At 43.4% G+C, this 20517-nt stretch overlaps 1 protein-coding gene across 2 annotated transcripts in view; it reads left to right on the top strand.

The window, feature by feature from the left end:
• The first annotated feature begins 3315 nt into the window (after window positions 1-3315).
• DDI2 (DNA damage inducible 1 homolog 2) overlaps window positions 3316-20517 on the top strand; it is a 43960-nt gene continuing 26758 nt past the window's right edge. For both annotated transcript variants that reach the window (XM_055262197.2, XM_063631837.1), the window contains exons 1-4: window positions 3316-3737; window positions 12212-12341; window positions 15847-16083; window positions 18914-19040. In XM_055262197.2, coding sequence (XP_055118172.1) covers window positions 3600-3737; window positions 12212-12341; window positions 15847-16083; window positions 18914-19040 — 632 coding nt within the window. In that variant the 5' untranslated portion in view covers window positions 3316-3599. The remainder of the gene's footprint in view (window positions 3738-12211; window positions 12342-15846; window positions 16084-18913; window positions 19041-20517) is intronic.

Raw genomic sequence — 20517 nt, 5'->3', positions numbered from 1 at the left:
CTGGCTAATTTTTGTATTTTTAGTAGAGACAGGGTTTCACCATGTTGGTCAGGCTGGTCTTGAACTCCCAACCCTGTGATCCACCTGCCTCGGCCTCCCAAAGTGCTGGGATTACAGACATGAGCCACCGCGCCTGGCCTTTTTTTTTTTTTTTTTTTTGAGACAGAGTTTTGCTCTTGTTGCCCAAGCTGGAGTGCAATGGCACAATCTCGGCTCACTGCAACCTCTGCCTCCCAGGTTCAACCAGTTCTCCTGCCTCAGCCTCCCAAGTAGCTGGGATTACAGGCATCCGCCATCACATCTGGGTAATTTTTCTGTATTTTTAGTAGAGACGGGGTTTCACCATGTTGGCCAGGCTGGTCTCGAACTCCTGACCTCAGGTGACCCACCTGCCTCGACCTCTCAATGTATTGGGATTACAGGCATGAGCCACCGCATCTGGCCAGGTTCTCAGCCTTTTCTGTATCAGTAAAAGAAGGTGTGAAATTAATAGATTTGATGAAGACCCGCTTTTTTTCTTGCCACATTGGACTCCTAGATGCCATTTGGAATGGGTTTAGAAGACATGGAAGTATAGATGTTTCTTAACAGTAGAAATATAGAAGAGAAAGCAAGACCATGAGGAGACTGGCAGTTGACTGCAGGGCACAGCCAACTGCCTTGTTGGTGGCATTAGCTGGGTTTGGGGCAGACAAGGTACCCTGGGAGGAGTTACTTGAAAACGTTACAATAGTTTGATTTGAATAAATCTGCATGAGTAGGAGCAGTGCCAGAAGCAGCAGCCCCAGCCTAAGCCTGTCCACCATTGCTCTGTCCCCTCCATTGGTGTCTGGCATATATTGCTGGATGCTGGGTGAGAACTGCTGGCTCCAGGTGGACACAGGCGAGACCTAGCCTTGAACATCACACAAAGTGGCTGGGTGTGATGGCTCACATCTGTAATCCTAGCACTTCGGGAGGCCAAGGTGGGAGGATCACTTGAGGCCAGGATTTGGAGATTAGCCTGGTCAACATAGCAAGGACTCATCCCTATTTTTTTAAATTAAAAATAATGTAAAATTGTAATAAAAAGGAAATCAAGCCTGGGCAACATAGCAAGATCTCATCTCTACTAAAAAGAAATTAGCTGCGTGTGGTGGTGCACACCTGTAGTTCCAGCTGCTGGGGAGGTTGAGCTGGAGGGATCACTTGAGCCCTAGAGGTTGAGGCTGCAGTGAGCCATGATTGTGCCACTGCACTCCAGCCTGGGTGACAGAGCCAGACCCTGTCTTGAAAAAAAAAAAAAAAAAGGAAATCACATAATGTCACTTATGCCAGAGTTAGTCTGCCGAGCCATGATTTAAAGGGAGGGACATTCACCCCACTTCTTAATGGGAGGGTTGTCACAATCACGTTGTAGGAAGAGCATATAGGATGGGAGGCACTGTCATGGTCATCTTTGGAGAACAAAATCTGCCAGACCTGGGAACCTGAGCACCACTAGACCAAATACAACAATTAATCAATGATTCCAGCCTCAACTGATTCCTTGATACCACCACTGGGCAATCCTAGAACATTTCCCAGCTAAACTTGCTTCAATTTGCAATGGTTATTTCAAACATTCACTGTAGAAGGCACTGTGTATGTCTTTCCTAATACCCATTCCCAGCCCCCCTTTTCCCTATTTATGTCCTTTAGGCAAAGCTAAATACTTGCGTTCCTAGCCTCTCTCGCATCTATGTGACACAATTCTGTCCAGTGAGATGTAAGCAAAAATGTGCACAGGGACTTCTGGGCAAGCTTTTTCCTTGAATAGGAAAATAATGCATGGAGTGGAGGCAGCCAGCCATATATTGCAACCCTCAGGAAAAGGTCAAAACAATTACAGAAGCATTGGCCCTGATTTCAGTGAGCCACTCAACCAATGCTGTTGCTACCTCCAGGCCTTCTCTCCTGTGAGAAAATAAACCCTTGTTTGTTAAGCTACTGATAGTCAAGCTTTCTGTTGCTTGTAGGGGATATAAGCATTCTCACTCCCCTGTGCCTCTACTTTCTCTCTTTTTTTTTTTTTTTTGAGACAGAGTCTCGCTCTGTCTCCCAGGCCAGAGTGCAGTGGCCTAATCTCGGCTCACTACAACCTCCACTTCCCGGGTTCAAGCGATCCTCCTGCCTCAGCCTCCCGAGTAGCTTGGACTATAGGTGTCCGCCACCATGCCCGGCTAATTTTTGTATTTTTAGTAGAGACGGGGTTTCACCATATTGGCCAGGCTGATCTCGAACTCCTGACCTTGTGATCTGCCCGCCTCGGCCTCCCAAAGTGCTGGGATTACAGGCGTGAGCCACCGCGCCCGGCTCCTCTAATTTCTCTTTGTAAAAGCCTTCAACTGCTAATTCTCCCTTTCCTGCCACCAACAGCCTACTTACTACCTACTTACCTGCACCCACAGCCATCTTATTTGCTCCTTCTCTCCTGTTAAAATGGAAAAGGGCTCCCTACCATGGAGGAGGGAGTGGGAGTAAATGGAAAGATGCTAATCTGGCATCCATTACAAGTTCACCTTTCAGTTTTGGTTTTCTTACTCATCCGCACGTTAGTGCTGGGCCTCTACCACTCATCAGCTATGTGCCTTAAAAACAGGCCATTAAAGTAGCAAATATTTATTGAGTAGATTCTAAGCTGTGCCCAAAAAGGCACTGCGCTAGGTGGTAGGAGTTGCTAGGGCTAGGAAACAGACACAGTCCAAGTAGAGAGAAAATTATTTACAAGACGGGAATGGAGCCTTGGAGAAACTGAGCTATGTGGCTGGGAGGGCAGAGAATGTGGGAAGAGCTCGGGAGAAGGGGCTGGGGAGGTAGGCGTGGGCCACAGCCAACTGACTTCTATAGACTAGGGAGGGTAATGATTTTGGTTTCAATCCTAAATCACTAAGACAGGAAGTGAATTACTCTCTCGGAGCCTCAATTTCTACCTCGAAAAATATGTTTTATTACTAACTCCTGTACTAGATCGAGAGTTACGGAGAAGGATTTATCTTTTTATTCATTTCTGCATCGCCAGCGCCCGACACACGGTAGGCGCTTAATCAGTGCCTGTTCGGTGAATAAATAAGACTGGGGACTCCTCCACAGACCTCTGTCATTAAGTCAACCAGTCAGCAGAGATTTCCTTCTCCGCGTTCCTTTCCTTCCCTCCCCTTTTCTCGCCCTTCCTCCCTCTCCTCTTCCACGCCCCCTTCCCACTCCTCCCCCTCCTATCCTCTCCTGGCTTCCTCCTCCCCTTCCCGGCCCCGCCCCCCGCTGCGTTGCGAAGGCGGGGAAGGCGAGGCGGGCTTTACGGCAGCCGCGTTGCGGCGGGGCGGGGCGCCGGGCGGCCGGTGCGCTTGGCGGCAGCCGTGGGAGGCAGGCCGGCAGGCAGACGGACTTGCAGGCGGGTGGCGGCGGCCGTGCTTGCTAGTGAGGGCGGGAGGGAGTGACTCACTGAGCTTGTGTGAGGGAGGGAGCGAGCGAGCGAGCAGCCCGCGCCGTCCTCCCGCAGCACCAGCCAGGCCACGCCGCCGCCTCTTCCCCTGCGCCCCGCGCCCAGGCCGGGCCGAGCCGAGCTGGGTCGGGCCCGGGCCATGCTGCTCACCGTGTACTGTGTGCGGAGGGACCTCTCCGAGGTGACCTTTTCCCTCCAGGTCGACGCCGACTTCGAGCTGCACAACTTCCGCGCGCTGTGCGAGCTCGAGTCTGGCATCCCCGCAGCCGAGAGCCAGGTACGCCGGGCAGCGAGCCGGGCCTGCCCCGGAGCTAAGCCCTCCCCGCCTCGGGGCCCCACTCCCTCCCTTTGCTACTGGTGAAGAATTGGGGGCTGGGGGGAGCAGGGATAGCCATTCTCAGGTCACCCCCGCATCCGGAAAGGAGCTGGGGAGCTGGCATCGGTAGCTGCCCTCACACACCTCGAGCGTGGGGTGGGGTACGAGGAGAGGGAGCGGAGAACCTGACCGCAGACGCACCCACTGCAGCGTGAGGGGCGCGTGGACTGTTGAGCAGCGCTAACCCTCCCCACTTTTGGCTCTTTGGCCCTTTCCTCTTTCTAATCCCGAGTGTAGGATATCGTTGTGGACCTCAAAAGCAGCCCTGGGTTTGCTAGGATTCATACATCCTGCAAACCAGAAATACCAGTTTGGATCACTGTGGTAGATAGATGTTCCTCTGCTTTTTTTTTTTTTTTTTTTGGAGAGGGTTTCTGCTTAAATATACGCAGTTTACCTTTAAATGCACAGATTTGCACTTCCGGTGAAAGAAAAAGTTTAAGACTTGCACTACCTCATTTTGGGGTCTTTGGAAATGCTCTTTACCCACCACATGCGTTTCTGGTTAAATTCTTTTGAAAAACAGTACCTATCGGTTCAACTCAAGCTGTTTGTTTCTTTCGGTTCTACCCTGGTAGTTAAGCCAGAAGGCCCTTTTTCTTTCAGGTTACAGTTCAGAGTTTGGGTCAGTTCAAAGCTCAATGCTTTAAAAGGATATTTGCTTGGAAACGGCCTAGTATCAGTGCTGTTTGGTGGTTTCATTTCCCTACTCAGCTTGCTGGAAAGAAGTTCAGCCTCTCATATTTTAACTAAGCAAAGTAATTCTCAAAATGCTTTGGGGCTGCCCCTAGTCTTTATCAAACAGAATTGGTGACAGTAACGCTGTAAACTTTACACTAAAACACTTAGATCATGACTTAATAAATTTAGCCTGGAGGAAATAGTCTAAACATTAAGAAAATTATAGAGGTCTCCCAAGGCTTCATCAAGTAAATCTTGATTTTCTACTGCAGTTATGAAATAGTTTACAAAACGATTGCCCAACTACAGCTTGTTCTGCTGTCTTAGGGTAAACACGTGTCAATACTTTGTTCAGAAGTTTGATTCCTTTACACAATGTGAACTTTAGAACCTTGGCATAAAGCTGTTCAGAAAGAATTTAAAAAGTTAATCCACAAAAGCTCAGGAACCAGTTCTGTCAGTGAATGCCTCATGTGGAGAACTAGGAAAGGACTATTTAAATAGAGAAAATCAACTCTTCAATTTTTGTTTTTCTTTTTTTGTTTTTGTTTTTGAGACGGATCTCGGCTCACTGCAACCCCAGCCTCCCTGGTTCAAGCGATTCTCCTGCCTCAACCTCCTGAGTAGCTGGGACTACGGGCGCACGCCACCACGCCCGGCTAATTTTTGTATTTTTTTTTTAGTAGAGACGGGGTTTCACCATGTTGGCCAGGCTGATTTCAAACTCCTGATCTCAAGTGATCTGCTCGCCTCGGCCTCCCAAAGTGCTGGGATTACAGGCGTGAGCCACCGCGCCCGGCCTGATAGTGGCTTTTTCAATTGTTTTTTCCTCTAGCTGTTTTATTACCCTGGTTATGATCACCGGCTGGTGGGGAAAATAAGAAATTAAAATGTAAATTGGTTTTGTTGTTCGGGCTTGGGAAAAGACAGAGGTTGAGGTTGTTTCCATTCCTACACTTTTTGTGATGGCTGAAACAAGAAATTTAAGTCAGAGGGATACCTGACACCCCCTTTAATTGACTTAAATTTCTTGTTACAGCCATCACAAAAGACGATTTATTGTGTGGTCAGCCAGACATTGCCCTCTGCCAGTTGGGAAAGTTAGGAATACCTTAGTAGTTGAACATAGGCTAACTCCAAATTATTTCTTGTTCATTACGTCAATGTTTCGGCATTTACTTCCTTCTCAAGCCAAATTAGCATATAGAAACTTGGGCACCAACTGGTGTTAAGCCTGTATTAGATAGCCATAAACAGCTCCTGTTTTTCCAGTCTGTTCTGTTGGCTCCATTGTAACCTGACAACACAGTATCTATTTTAAGGTGTCTGGTGGTCGGTTGTCTTTCACTTGCTTGCCCATCAGGCAGGAACAGGATCCACCCTAGACACTTGAGTCATTTCCTTTCATCAAATCATAATAGTAAACATCATTATAGTTTTTACCTATAAATATATCATGTTTACTTACTTGAGTGTCCCCCCCATTACCTCCCAGGGTTCTGTCATATTACTCATCTTCCCTTCCTTTGCTAGACTGTTGAACTCCTCCTCTTGTTTACCTTCTGCATTCCCATTCCTTCACCTCTCATTTCTGACTCCATTTCTTCAAGGAAATATATATATTTTTATGTTCCTGGCTATTTTTTCCTGCCACTATGTGTCAACACCACTGGTGTCCAAACTTTCATTCATGTATCCCTATCAGTAAAATGTTTCAGATTATGCTCCTGTTATGTATATAATACATTATATACATGAACTGATACGTTGTATGCATTATATATGGCCACATGTGCATATAACACACATAATGTGCATTATATTCATATGTAATACATTATCTATAAAGTAACATTGTACACACACAAAATGGAACTTAAGGAAGGACGAACTAAAATAAATGGAAATGAAAATTCTAATATTTTCAGTTTCTTCCTCCACCCTTAAAGAATTGTCTACATTGGTGATCACTGGTTTAGAATTCAGTCTTTCACCTGAGTGTCAATTGCGCATAAGCATATAGTTGGAAAAGGTGTTAATTTTTAACAGCTCTAGTCTGATTATAGTAGTTATAATGCAGTGATAACAAATTTAGAACAAGCCATCTCTACTTGTACATGTGATTAAAGCTGGGCATGTTCCGTCCCTTAATAGGAGTGTGGGCTTGGAAGCCAGTCATGGCTCTGTTTGATGCTTTGATGCAGACTTGCCTGGGTGAACTTCAAACAGTTATCAAAACTTAGCTTCACTTTAAATTAATGTCTTCATATTTTTGAAACATCATGATAATTTACCTCTGTAGGTGGCATATGGAAAAAGTAGGCACAACATACAAGGACCCTCAAATGAAAGGCAAATAATAGCAGTAATTGTATGATCTTGGAAATGCACACGGCATGATTTGTGGTTTGTAAACCACTGTTTTATCTTCTGTGTGTTTGTTTTTTTGAGACAGGGTCTTGCTCTGTCACCTAGGCAGTAGTGCGCTCACAGGTCACTGTAGCCTCAACCTCCTGGGCTCAAGTGATCCTCCCACCTCAGCCTCTTAAGTAGCTGGGACTACAAGTGTACGCTACCACATCTGACCAATTTTTTTATTTTCTTTAGAGATGGGGGTTTCACTATGTTGGCTAGGCTGGTCTCAAACTCCTGACCTCAAATGATCCGCCTGCCTTGGCCTCCCAAAGTGTTAGGATTACAGGCGTGACCCACCGCACCCGGCCCCAAATTGATAATTTTAAAGGCTGCATAATATACCATCATATAGATGTGTTGTAATTTATTTAGCAATCTCCCTTTTGTTGAGCATGATATTGGGGAAAATTGGAAGCAGTTATAAGTAACATGCCATGAACATCCATATACTTAAGACTGTAGCCTCCATTTCTGTTTTCTCAGGATGAATTCTTAGATATGCAGTTGCCAGATCAAAGGCATAAAGTCTTTGAAAGTTTTTTAGTAAATTTAGATTATACAAGTCAAATTGGCTATTACATGGGGTAGTATATGTAGATAACTTGGTAGATATTGGGTATTTGATTAATGGTAATACTATTATGAAGCCATTCAGATGTAATTCCAAGTGTTTTGTGGCCGGTTTATGGTCCTTATTTTATCTTTATTGTTTATGTTTTAGAGATGGGATCTCGCTCTTGCCCAGGCTGGAACACAGTGTTGCAATCACAGCTCACTGTATCCTCAACGTGTTGGGGTCAAGGGATCCTCCCAAGTAGCTGCGACTTTTTTTTTTTTTTTTTTTTGAGACAAGGTTTTGCCAGTGCTAGGCTTGAACTCCTAACCTCAAGCAGTTCTCCCGCCTCTGCCTCCCAGAGTGTTGGGATTACAGGTGTGAGCCACTGCACCTGGTCTACCAGTTTATGTTCTGTAATGCTAGAAATTTATTGTTAAGCTTTTTATTAATAGAAGGCTCTCATTCAGAGACCAGAAAACACCTGACCTCATGCTTGAAAGTTCTGGAGTTTTATTAATTAGTCTATTGTTAAATGTTGATTAAGATTATAATTCAGTCTCTGGGGTGCCTCCTCTGGAGTAAGTACCAGCAGTTGTGCCAGTTTTGCTGATTAAGACTCATAGCTGTATACATTTTCTTGTTGTATGTTCTTATAACTGGCAAAACTTGAATTCTGGGCTTTGTAGCTGTTGAGTTGGGTAACATGAATGGTGGAAGGATCGAGAATGCCGGCAACGGATCACCTTTTGTTTTGATTGGTAGAGATTTGAAGCTATGTCTAACAGATACTGAATGTTCGGTTGGACGATCACATGGATTTATTTTGAGACTTTTGCTGCAAAATAATTGTCTTTCTTGGACTCAAGCCTATTTAAACAAAAAGAAATCAGTTCTCTGTGGCAATTACAATTTTAGCTAAGCTTTAGTTGATCTCATTTATGTCCTTAGACTAAAATGGAGCACAGCTGCTGCTTCGTCAGTGTGAGGAACACGTGCTCCTCACCCAGGTTCTTCAGTCTAGTGTTTCCAGGAAATTGGCACTGAAGCAACATTTCATATTTCATAGACATGCTCAATGTGGTGGTTATCTAGATTTTACATTTTTATTGTTAGATCATGCTGCCTTCCTTTAAAAAATGATATTGTCTGCTGAGGAAATATTGTGGCAACTAAGCAGTGATGGAGTGAAGTATGGCATCTGTGAAGTGGGAGTCAGAGCGGGCAGTTGGTGTTTCTTCATGTGCAGGGCATGGGGATGCGTTGAGCAGTGGACAGTATTTTGATCCTCCTGGTGGATAGAGTCTCTTAGTGGCAATGGATGGCTTAGTAGTACTTGTTAAAATCACACAGCTAATTCACCAGGCCACTTTGGGGTAATGTTTGGGAAAGCTGTGTATGATACTACTCGAGTAATGGGCTTTGAAATCAGACAGTTCCCATTGCAGTTTTCTTTTTTTTTATTTCTTTGCCCAGGCCGGACTGCAGTGGTACAATCGTAACTCACTGCAACCTCGAACTCCTGGGCTCAGGTGATCCTCCTGCTTCAGTCTCCCAAATAAAGACTACAGGCATATGCTACCATGCCCGGCTAATTATTATTATTATTATTATTTTAGAGATGGGGTCTTGCTGTATTGCCCAGGCTGGCTTTGTATTCCTGGCCTCAAATGATCTTCCTACCTCATCCTCCCAAAGTTTTGGAATTATAGGCGTGAGCCACGGCACCCAGCCTGCATAGGATCATTTTGATTCTCCTGAGTTTGATTCCTCCTTGTAAATAAATAAATTTTCTCTTATAAATACAGTTAGTGGCCGGGCGCAGTGACTCACGTTTGTAATCCCAGCACTTTGGGAGGCCAAGGCGGGCAGATCACAAGGTTAGGAGATCGAGACCATCCTGGCTAACATGGCGAAACCCCGTCTCTACAAAAAATACAAAAAAAAAAAAAAAAATTAGCCGGGCGTGGTGGCAGGTGCCTGTAGTCCCAGCTACTCAGGAGGCTGAGGCAGGAGAATGGCGTGAACCCAGGAGGCGGAGCTTGCAGTGAGCTGAGATCCCACCACTGCACCCCAGCCTGGGCGACAGAGCGAGACTCCGTCTCAAAAAAAAAAAAAAAATACCGTTAAAATGTGCCTCTGCTCCCAGGAGACTGTTCATGTATCTCGAAATATACTGATAGTTGAATTTCTGAAACTGGAAAATTAAAGAGTAGGTTGTTGACAGTGGCTTCACAGTGTTGATGCTATGCTGTAAGAGCCTGCCTACCTGCCATTTCTCTTGGCATGCCTCTTTTTTCTTGTTGCACACCTCAACCTGTGACGCTCATCACTTCTGGCTTATGTATTTTTTCCAAGCAGTCTCACAAGTTATAATATGACTCTCAGTTGTTTTGCCGAAAATCTGTGTTGATGCTGATGTACTTTTACTGTGAAATTTGTGTTTAAATAAGGGTGTGTGAATGGGATGATGGGAGTGACAGTTGCAGTCTGTTGAAATGTGGTTCTTTTTTTGTTTGTTTTTGTTTTTTAAGAGACAGGGTCTTACTCTGTTGCCCCAGGCTGGAGTGCAGTGGTGCATCTGCAGCTCACTACAGCCTGGACCTCCTGGGCTCAAGCAATCCTCCTGCCTCAGACTCCTAAGTAGCTGAGGCTACAGTCACATGCTACCATGGCTGGCTATTTAAAATTTTTTTTTTTTTAGATATGCGGTCTCACTATGTTGCCCAGGCTGGTCTCAAACTCCAGGGCTTAACCCATTTGTGCTTAGCGTTCCAATGGAACGCTAAGCTTGTGGGAGTTATATCCTACCACTCAAGGTCATTGCCAAGGTATGATTTTTTCACACAAAAAAAATTTGCAACCTCTTTCCTAAATGGGTTAAGCGATGCTCCCATCTCAGCCTCCCCAAGTGCTAGGATTACAGGCGTGAGCCATCATACCAGATCCGAAATGTGTTTTAACTCGGCAAGTTGAGCATTAAGAACTTAATAGTATTTTTTTTCAAGTCATGCATAAAACTTGTATAATTGGGCCTACAAATTTGCTCATATTCAGAAGAATTTGATTTTGGTAGGAACTCATTTTCCTTTTCTGTTCCTCATGTCTGTAAATTCTGAGAGCAGATATGGCATAATCACTTTTTTTCCAGTTTGAATGCTGTGTTTTCAGTTTTTATTTCAGGTAACCTTACTATGAAAGCTGTAAGGAAACATAGAATGATAATGTTAGCAGAGAGAACTGGAAGGGACAGCTGTAATGATGATCTAGCCCACCTGCTTGCTTGACACATGGGAAGGGTGAGGCCTGGACCCGCTGAGTGTCATGCCCCTCGCAGGGAGTTACTGGCAAGGATAGAACTCATGTTCCTCAGTTCGCATGTGGCCTGGTGAAAAGCAAATCATTAGGAGGAAAACCTTTCAAAGCCTGAGTTTATTCTGAATGCCTTTCTGGAGTATATAATAATGCAGGGTAGATTTTATGTTTTTTCATGATAAAATTATAGTGTACCTTTGTTCTTTCTATCTGCAACGCATTATTTCATCTATTTGTGCTCTCAGGTTTTCTTCAGTTTGATTACACATCATAAAATATTTTTATTAGTAGTACATTCCTAATTCTTTTTTCCACTTGTATTTAGTTGTTATTTTCTTAGTTTCACTTTATTTTCCAGTCTCCCCGCTCCCGCCACCCCACCAAGATGGAATCTTGCTTGCCCAGGCTAGAGTGCAGTGGTGCGATCTCAGCCCTGCAACCTTCGCCTCCTGGGTTTAAGCAATTCTCCTGCCTCAGCATCTGGAGTAGCTGGGATTACAGGCACGTGCCACCACACTGGGCTAATTTTTGTATTTTTAGTAGAGACGGAGTTTCACCATGTTGGCCAGTCTGGTCTCGAACCCCTGACCTCGTGATCCACCCGCCTTGGCCTCCCAAAGTGCTGGGATTACAGGCATGAGCCAGCGTGCCCGGCCCAGAGTGATAAAACTTTGAGAGTGGTAGAAGAGAAGGAAGATTGCAGTGCGGGAAGGATGATATTTGGGACCCTTTTGCCAGTGTACAAGATTATTTCAAAGTGCACACTTTATTTAATAGTACTGTAGTTAGTTAGCATACCCAGAATAAATCATTCCCTTTTCCTCCCTGCTACAAATTAAATCTAAAATTATATCCATTTCCATAAATTCACTCATTCTTTAGTTCAACAAATATTTGAGCATCAGTTATATAACAGGCCCTGTTCTAAGCATTTATGATCTCGTGAATGAAACAAAGTCTTTGTCCTCAAGTAGTTTACATTTAATGGGGCAGAAGGACAATAAGTAAATATATATTGTGTTAGTTGAAAGTACATTTCAAATAACATATTAGGGAAGAACTCTAAAGAGTAATGTTTGATCAGAGACATAAAAGGAAAAAAATGAGTGGAAAAAGAACATTCCTCAGGTAGAGAAAACAAGAGAAACAGCCCTGAAGGGGAAGTTGATCCCTGTTGTTTGAGGAACAGCAGTCATAGTGAAAGGCCAAGTCAGAAGGGGAGCCAGGGGCCACATTGTTTGGTCCTGGTAGGTGACGGGAAGGACTGTGGGTTTTGTTCTGGATGTGGTGGGAATCCACTGGAGGGTTTGAAAGGAATGTGACATCTGATTCAGGGGAAAACTGGTCCTTCTGCTTTGCGCTGTGTTACTTCTCAGTGCTTTATACTGTTGTATATCTTTTCTTGTTGTAGATCGTCTATGCTGAAAGACCTCTCACAGACAACCACAGATCATTGGCTTCTTATGGCTTGAAAGATGGGGATGTTGTGATTTTACGACAGAAGGAGAATGCAGACCCTCGACCTCCAGTGCAGTTCCCAAGTAAGACATCTGGTGGTTGAGCATCCCCCAGCACAACCATCAGCAGGTAGCAGAGCATAGCGCCTCAGAGTTTTGGATTCCCTTTGGATTCAGACTACAGAATACAGATCCTGACTCTGCCTTTTCCCTGCTGTATAACTTTGAACAAGTATTTTAACGTCTCTAAATTGGTTTCCTCTTCTGTAAGATAGATGCCATAATTAACCCCAACTCCTAAAGCTGACGTGAGGCTAATGCATGTAAAATCTTAGCACATAGCAAGCCCTCAATAAATATTAGCTTCTGTTATCAGCGATAATTATACAATAATCTTTATCCTTGGGAAGGACTTGAAAGAATACATAAGCCTATGATTTTGCTACTTTGTGTCTGTCCTTCAGTGGCCAGCTTTTCTGGAGCATTTTATAGCCAGCTAGGCACTTGGAGCTGCATTTCACATGATCTCATAACTTGATTGTGGGGGGATTTACATAATAATTTGCATAATAATTTATAATTATAAGCTCGGATTTTAAATGGTGTCTTTAAAGTTACATAGCTATTAAGTGAGGGCACAGGAATTAAAATTTGATGCTTTTTCCATTATGCTGAACTTGATAAACATTAAGCAGCTTGACCACCAAGTTGTGGTTCTTTCCTACTAGCTGTGTTAATCACATACAAAGAAACGTTTATCTATCTTTGATGCTCCTTTTATAATAGATGTTTATAGTCTGAAATCTGTGCGTTGGGATTTAGTAGGTTCTATGTCACTGAAATAATAGGCAGAATTGTGTGGATGTGAACATGTGTGTGCACTGGATAGAGAGAGGGTCATAGCTTTGTTCAGATACTTGAAGTGGTTCATGATCCACAAAATGTTTATAAGGTCTTAATGTGAAACAGCTTGGTGAAATGCGTGGTTTTTTTTCCATTCGCTGCCATATTCAGATAGATTTTCTTAAATAGTGTTTAGCCTGTAGGTCACCAGTTTTAAAGTTTATGGTGACAGATGCTGGCAGAGTCTGGGTGATGACAGACTGACTGCAGTTTTAGCCACAGTGTTTCCATTCAGCCTGAAACTGGAGCTTACTGAGACTATCAAGGACCAGCTCCACCAGATCTGGAAGACATCAGTCCCTTGGGGCCACAGTTAAACTTTAGAAAGAAGTTAAACGTATTTAAACAACTATGACAACTATGACAGTCAGTAAAAACCACATCTTCCTTTGGTTGATTTGATGAGATTGTTAATTTCGGAATTTACTTCTTTTTTTTTTTTTTTTTTTCTTCTGTATTGTTGCTTATGGACAAGAGAGCCAACAGGTTGGGGCGGGAGTGATCTGGTCTATTAAGTAAACATGTTTTTGAGAATTATTCTGAAGTGAATGGACTCTCAAGATAATGTATAACAGGAGTGGAGATAACATTTCTTGACCTGCAAAGAGGGCCCACCCATATATGTTTTTCTGGCTGGTATAGATTAACTACGTCACAGAGATCATCCTCTTCACTTCACCATTTCCTTGGTTGGGAGTTGAAGAAAGTGGCTAGTTGAACCCCTGATAAAGGGTAGAAATGTTACATCATGAGTTTAAGCATTCCCTTTTTCTATCTGAGGTCCAAAAAGGCTTCAGGATAGTCCCAGACTTGAGACAAGTTTGTTTGTTTTTTGATTTTTTAGTTTATATAAAATCCTTAATAGTGCAAGGATTGTGCTATAATTCTGATCACTGTGGAATTGCTTAGTGTACTGTCATTTATAACATTAAACACAATTATCTTTAAGAAAAGTATTCAGTTGTTCAGACAAGTTTGACCATCAAATATATTTTTTGGAGTTGAAGGAATGTCGATTGACTCAGGCCTAGCCCCTCATTCTGGCTCTCCTTGTTTACTTTTCTCTTTTTCGTTTTTCTTTTTTAAATAACAGTTTTATTGAGATACAATTCATGCATTTAAATGATTTTTTTTACTATATTCATGGGTTGTGTAACCATCACCACAGTCCATTTTAGCATATTTTCATTACCTTAAAAAGAAATCCTATACCCACTTATAGTCATTTCCCATTTCCCCCTAGGCTCTGCAGCCTAGACAACTACAAGTCTACTTTCTGTCTCTATGTATTTGCCTGTTTGGGACATTTCATATAAATGGGGTCATACAATATGTGAGTCCGTTGTGTAAGGATTAAAATTCCCTTTTATCTTCCTTTCATTTTAGTAAGGTCAGTTCAGCCTGGCATATAGAACCTGGGAGTTGTAGCTTCTAAACTGTGGTAGTTTTTGGTGTACTCAGCACTGAGAACCTATGCAAGTCCCTTTTCTTCTTTCTTTTCTATAAAATGATGACACTGTTTAGCTCCCCAAGGGCATGAGAAGAGTTAGCAGAAATGCACAGATTAAAGTATAAATTCAGAGAACTATTAAGAACTTCCCAGAGCCAATACGTTTAGCACTGACTTGCAAAATTTAGCATCTAATATTTATGCTGCTCACTTGACATATATAATATCCTTTGATCCGGCCAGGCGTGGTGGCTCACACTTATAATCCTAGCACTTTGGGAGGCTGAGGTGGGTGGATCACCTGAGGTCAGGATTTCGAGACCAGCCTGGCCAACATGGTGAAATCCCATCTCTACTAAAAATACAAAAAATTAGCTGGGCGTAGTGGCAGACGCCTGTAATCCCAGCTACTCGGGAGGCCGAGGCAGGAGAAACACTTGAACCCAGGAGGCAGAGGTTGCAGTGAGGCAAGATCGTGCCATTGCACTCCAGCCTGGGCAACAAGGCAAGACTGCGTCTCAAAAAAAAAAAAAAAATTCTTTGATCCAAGCGCCAAGGCTGTTTGAACCATATGTCAGACCAGAGTAGGATTTTTCTCAAGAACAACATCCAGACTTATGCAATTATATTTATTGAAACTAGCTTAAATTTTTTTTTTTTTTTTTTGAGACGAAGTTTCGCTCTTGCCTGGGCTGGAGTGCAATGGCGCCATCTCGGCTCACTGCAACCTCCACCTCCCGGGTTCAGGTGATTCTCCTGCCTCAGCCTCCCGAGTAGCTGGGATTACAGGCGACTGCCACCACACCTGGCTAATTTTTGTATATTTAGTAGAGACGGAGTTTCACCATGTTGACCAGGCTGGTCTTGAACTTCTGACCTCAGGTGATCCAGCCACCTTGACCTCCCAAAGTGCTGGGATTACAGGTGTGAGCCACCGCGCCTGGCCGCTTTAATTATTTAAAAACGTAAATTAAAAACCTGATGTCTATTGTGAGATATTTTATAAGCTAAAAATTTGAGGTTACTACTATCACCTTCCCCCTATTTTTCTTCTATCGATTCACTCTCAGCCTGCAGTCTTTATATTCAGAGTCAGCATGAGAAAGAACAAGGGTGAAGTCTACAGTTACCTTTGCTGCTGTCACGTACCATGTATGAGCAAGTGTTCTGCTGTTTCCTTCAAGTGCTTGTTTTTGTAGAGTAATTTGAGTAAACTGAATTGATTTTCCCCAACAGACTTACCCCGAATAGATTTCAGTAGTATAGCTGTGCCTGGCACATCAAGTCCCCGGCAGCGCCAGCCACCAGGAACACAGCAGTCCCACTCATCTCCTGGAGAAATAACTTCATCTCCTCAGGGCTTGGACAATCCAGCCTTGCTCCGAGATATGTTGCTGGCCAACCCGCATGAGCTGTCCTTGCTGAAGGAACGCAATCCACCCCTGGCAGAAGCTCTGCTCAGTGGAGACCTTGGTAAGCTTATAAATTTGGAAGGCTGTTAGGCTGGCCTGAGGTGAAGAAGCTGTGTCATAGCAAATGTGAAGAGACTCAAGCAACACTGTGTCTCATGATTTATTGAACATACCAGTTTTTTCTCTGTGAGAGGTAAATTAGTACTAAAGTCAAAGGCTGAGTTAATTGGAAACAGCAGTAGAGTTTTAGGAGTGAAATCCATCTAGGCCACCCCCCTCGGTTTACTTTTTGTTTTCCTCATTGTTTTTGGCAGCACATAACCTAGGTACTGATTTTTTTTTTTTTTTTTTTTTTTGAGACGGAGTCTTGCTCTTTCACCCAGGCTGGAGTGTAGTGGCACAATCTTGGCTCACTGCCAGCTCTGCCTCCCAGGTTCATGCTATTCTCTTGCCTCAGCCTCCCAAGTAGCTGGGACTACAGGCGCACGCTGCCACGCCTGGCTAATTTTTTGTATTTTTAGTAGAGATGGGGTTTAACCATGTTAGCCAGGATGGTCTTGATCTCCTGACCTCATGATCCGGCCACCTCAGCCTCCCAAAGTGCTGGGATTACAGGTGTGAGCCACCATGCCAGTACTGATATTTTAACCTGTTTAGTTAGATCTTCAATTAAAGTGATCACCAACAAGCCAGCTGATGCCAGGAAGGTTCAGTGCCCTGTATGGCAAAATTGAATCACCTTAACCTCAGTCCACTCCAAGTTATTTTTTGTATTTTATAGAGATGGAGTTTTGCCATGTTGTCCAGGCTGCTTTCAAATTCTTGGGCTCAAGCAGTCTGCCTGCCTTGGCCTCCCAAAGTGCTGGGATTACAGGCATGAGCGGTCACACCCAGCCAACTTTTAGCCATCTTTATGAATCGAGTTTTCTCTATAAATTACTCTTATTTTACTCTTGCGTTTATGAGTTAAATTGGGTTAAGTCTAAAAACATAACAGACACTTAATGACTCATTCCTCAATTGACTGTCTTTAAATTGGCAATCTACCTTACAGCAAAGTACTCAGATTTTAAATATACAATTCCTTGAGTTTTGACAAACTCCTGTAACGCCAGTCAAGACACAGGACATTTCTCTCACTCCAGAAAGTTCCACTGTGTTCCTTTCTAGTCAGTCTCCTCTCCTTATAGGTTACTACTGTTTTGATAATCTACGGTTTAGTTTCCCCTGTTTGTAAGCTTCATGTATATGGAATAATAGAGTGTCTGCTCTCTCGTGTTAGGCTTTGTTTTTTTTTTTTTTCCTGAGATGGAGTCTCACTCTGTCTCCCAGGCTGGAGTGCAGTGGCGCGATCTCTGCTCACTGCAACCTTCGCCTCCCGGATTCAAGTGATTCTCCCGCCTCAGTGTCCCAAGTAGCTGGGACTACAGGCATGCACCACCACACCCGGCTAATTTTTGTCTTATTAGTAGAGATCTGGTCTCAAACTCCTGACCTTGTGACCCACCCGTCTTGGCCTCCCAAAGTACTGAGATTACAGGCGTGAGCCACCACTCCCAGCTCATGTTAGGCTTTTCACTCAATGCTTTTTAGATCCATCTGTATTGTGTGCATTAGTAGTTCAGATAACCATTGTGATAATATCTTTTAATCTCTTATATCAGCATATCTAACCACCAAAGACGGTGATGATGGGGCATTTAAGTTTGCACACTTAAATGTACCACCATTTAAGAAATTGCAAAATAGGCCGGGCGTGTGGATCACCTGAGGTCAGGAGTTCAAGACCAGCCTGGCCAACATGGTGAAACCCCATCTCTAATAAAAATACAAAAAATAGCTGGGTGTGGTGGCAGGCACCTGTAATCCCAGCTACTTGGGAGGCTGAGGCAGGAGAATCACTTGAACCCGGGAGGTGGAGGTTGTAGCGAGCCGAGATCATGACATTGCACCCCAGCCTGGGCAACAAGAGTGAAACTCCATCTCAAAAAAAAAAGAAATTGCAAAATAGGCTCTTGTTGTAACATACATCTTACAGCAAGCAGTGTTTTCTCTACTAATTTTCCTGCCTATTAATTCATCAGAACACACACAAAATATAGGTAGACTAAAAATAGTTTATACTTAATTTATCTGGCTTAAGGCAGGGCATGTTATAAAGGCAATGAAACTAGAAGAGGAAAAGGAGATTATGTAATGCTGTATTGTTTCTAGGTAATAGGATAACGAGAACAATGAGGGGAGGAGTGGGGACATTCATCTGCCACATGGTCACTCCCCACCGTTTTAAATTGGAAAGTTGTTACCTCTGAGTAGAAACAATATGATAGATAACTTCTTATAAAAGATTTTTGCAAATACTTTTTTCTTTTTCTTTTTTTTTTTTTTTTAAAAAAACAGGGTCTCACCATGTCACCCAGGCTGGAGTGTGTGGTGCCATCACAGCGCACTGCAGCCTCGACCTCCTGGGCTCAAGCCATCCCCCCACCCTTGAATCCCCATCCGACAATAGCCGGGACTACAGGCACGCACCACCATGCCCGACTAATTTTTATATTTTTTGTAGAGACAAGGTCTTGCTTTGTTGCCCAGGCTGGTCGCAAACTCCTAGGCTCAAACGGTCCTCCCACCTCAGCCTCCCAAAGTGTCGAGATTATAGGCATGAGCTACCACACCCAGCCACAAATACTTTCTTTACACTGAATTTAAATGATGAAATAGCCTTGACTAGGAGAATAGAAAGTAAATGTAATTGCTCATTTCAAATAAGCTTTAGGCATCCTCTCTGCATCTCTTACAGTTGTAGTTTGAGAAATTGTTTGGTGTGGAAAAGTACTGATAAAGGTTGAAAATATAGTGGTATTTAAGATTTTTCTCCCTTATTTTTGTAGAGAAATTTTCTAGAGTCCTGGTGGAGCAGCAGCAGGACCGAGCCCGGAGAGAGCAAGAAAGGATTCGTCTGTTTTCTGCTGATCCCTTTGACCTTGAAGCTCAGGCAAAGATAGAAGAAGATATAAGGTAATGACCTGTTCATCTAAAGAACAAGACTTAGAGACTCCAGATTTCCCAAACTGCAGGTTATCTGACATTAGTGGGGCATCTGCTTGGAGGTAGCTTCTCTGTTTTGCAGTTGAGATAGTAACCTCAGTCTTTTAGGTTAGTCTCTCCTCTTTCATTTTCTACGCATTTCGATTTGACATGACAAAGATATTGGTGCTTAGTTTAATAACTTTCTGTTCTAAAATTTTAAGGAAGACTCCCTGACTAGCAGACAGAGCATCATAACACAGCTCTAGATAAATGACCCCCAGACTGAGCGGAATCCACCATCTGGTGAGACAGCAAGGCTGGTTGCATATTACATGGGCTGATTTGACTCTCTCTCTTTAGACATATTGTATAAGTCCTGAATAAATCCAGGGCTTAAACATGATTGGATTAGAGAGGGCTCTGCACCGATGGAACGTTGGTAGTCCTAGGTCTGTTTTCTTGCTGCATTTCTTGTACTGGCCTCAGTGGATAAACTGAATGCTGGACATGTTTCCAGCTCTCAGTTTCTGTAATGCAGTGGTTCTCACCTGGGGCTATAGTAAAATCCCATGAGAAGCTTTTAAAAATGCAGATGCTTGGGCTCTTCTCCCAAATCTGATGAATCAGAATTGTCGGGCATGCAGCTCAAGCAAGGACAGTGACGCTGTTCCAGCCTCAGTCACACTGATAGTCACAAGCAAGATTCTGTTCAGTCATTCTCTGAAAAACAGGACAGCTGCTTTTCCTGCCTCAAGTCAGTTTTTGTTGCTAATTGTGAAGAACTTAATATAACTAAGAGAAAGATAACAGCAGTGATACTTGGACTACGCTTAGACTACTTAGCCTTTTAGGGACCATGTCATCATTTTGGTTACTTAAATGAAGCCTAACTTGGTCATTGTATTATACTATCTATCAACTTAGAAATCAAATGCTTTTTTAAACTTCTTATTCTTTTTATCTTTTTTTTTTTTTGAGACAAGGTCTCACTCTGTCACCCAGGCTGGAGTACAGTGGCACAATCACAGCTCATTACAGCCTGGACCTCCCCGAGACTGAGGTGTTCTCACCTTAGCCTCCCGAATAGCTGGGAATACATGCATCTGCCACCACGCCCAGCTAATTTTTTCATTTTTTGTAGAGACAGGATTTCACCATGTTGCCCAGGCTGGTCTTGAACTCCTGAGCTCACGCAATCCATGCTCCTCGGCCTCCCAAAGTGCTAGGATTATAGGCATGAGCCACTGCACTTAGCCCTTTCTTCTTCTTCTTTTTTCTTTTTAATTTTTTTCTTTTCTTTTTTTTTTTTTTTTTGAGACAGCATTTCGCCATGTTGGCCGGGCTAGTCTCAAACTCCTGACCTCAATTGATCTCCTACCTCAGCCTCTCAAAGTGCTGGGATTACAAGTGTGAGCACCATGTTCTGCCTCTTACTCTTCTTACTACATTTGAAATCAGAAATACA

Source organism: Symphalangus syndactylus, chromosome 22 (assembly GCF_028878055.3).
Source record: "Symphalangus syndactylus isolate Jambi chromosome 22, NHGRI_mSymSyn1-v2.1_pri, whole genome shotgun sequence".
NCBI classification, from domain to species: Eukaryota; Metazoa; Chordata; class Mammalia; order Primates; family Hylobatidae; genus Symphalangus; species Symphalangus syndactylus.
Note: the sequence above shows the minus strand (reverse complement) of the source record. Positions and strands in the feature narration are given on the sequence as shown.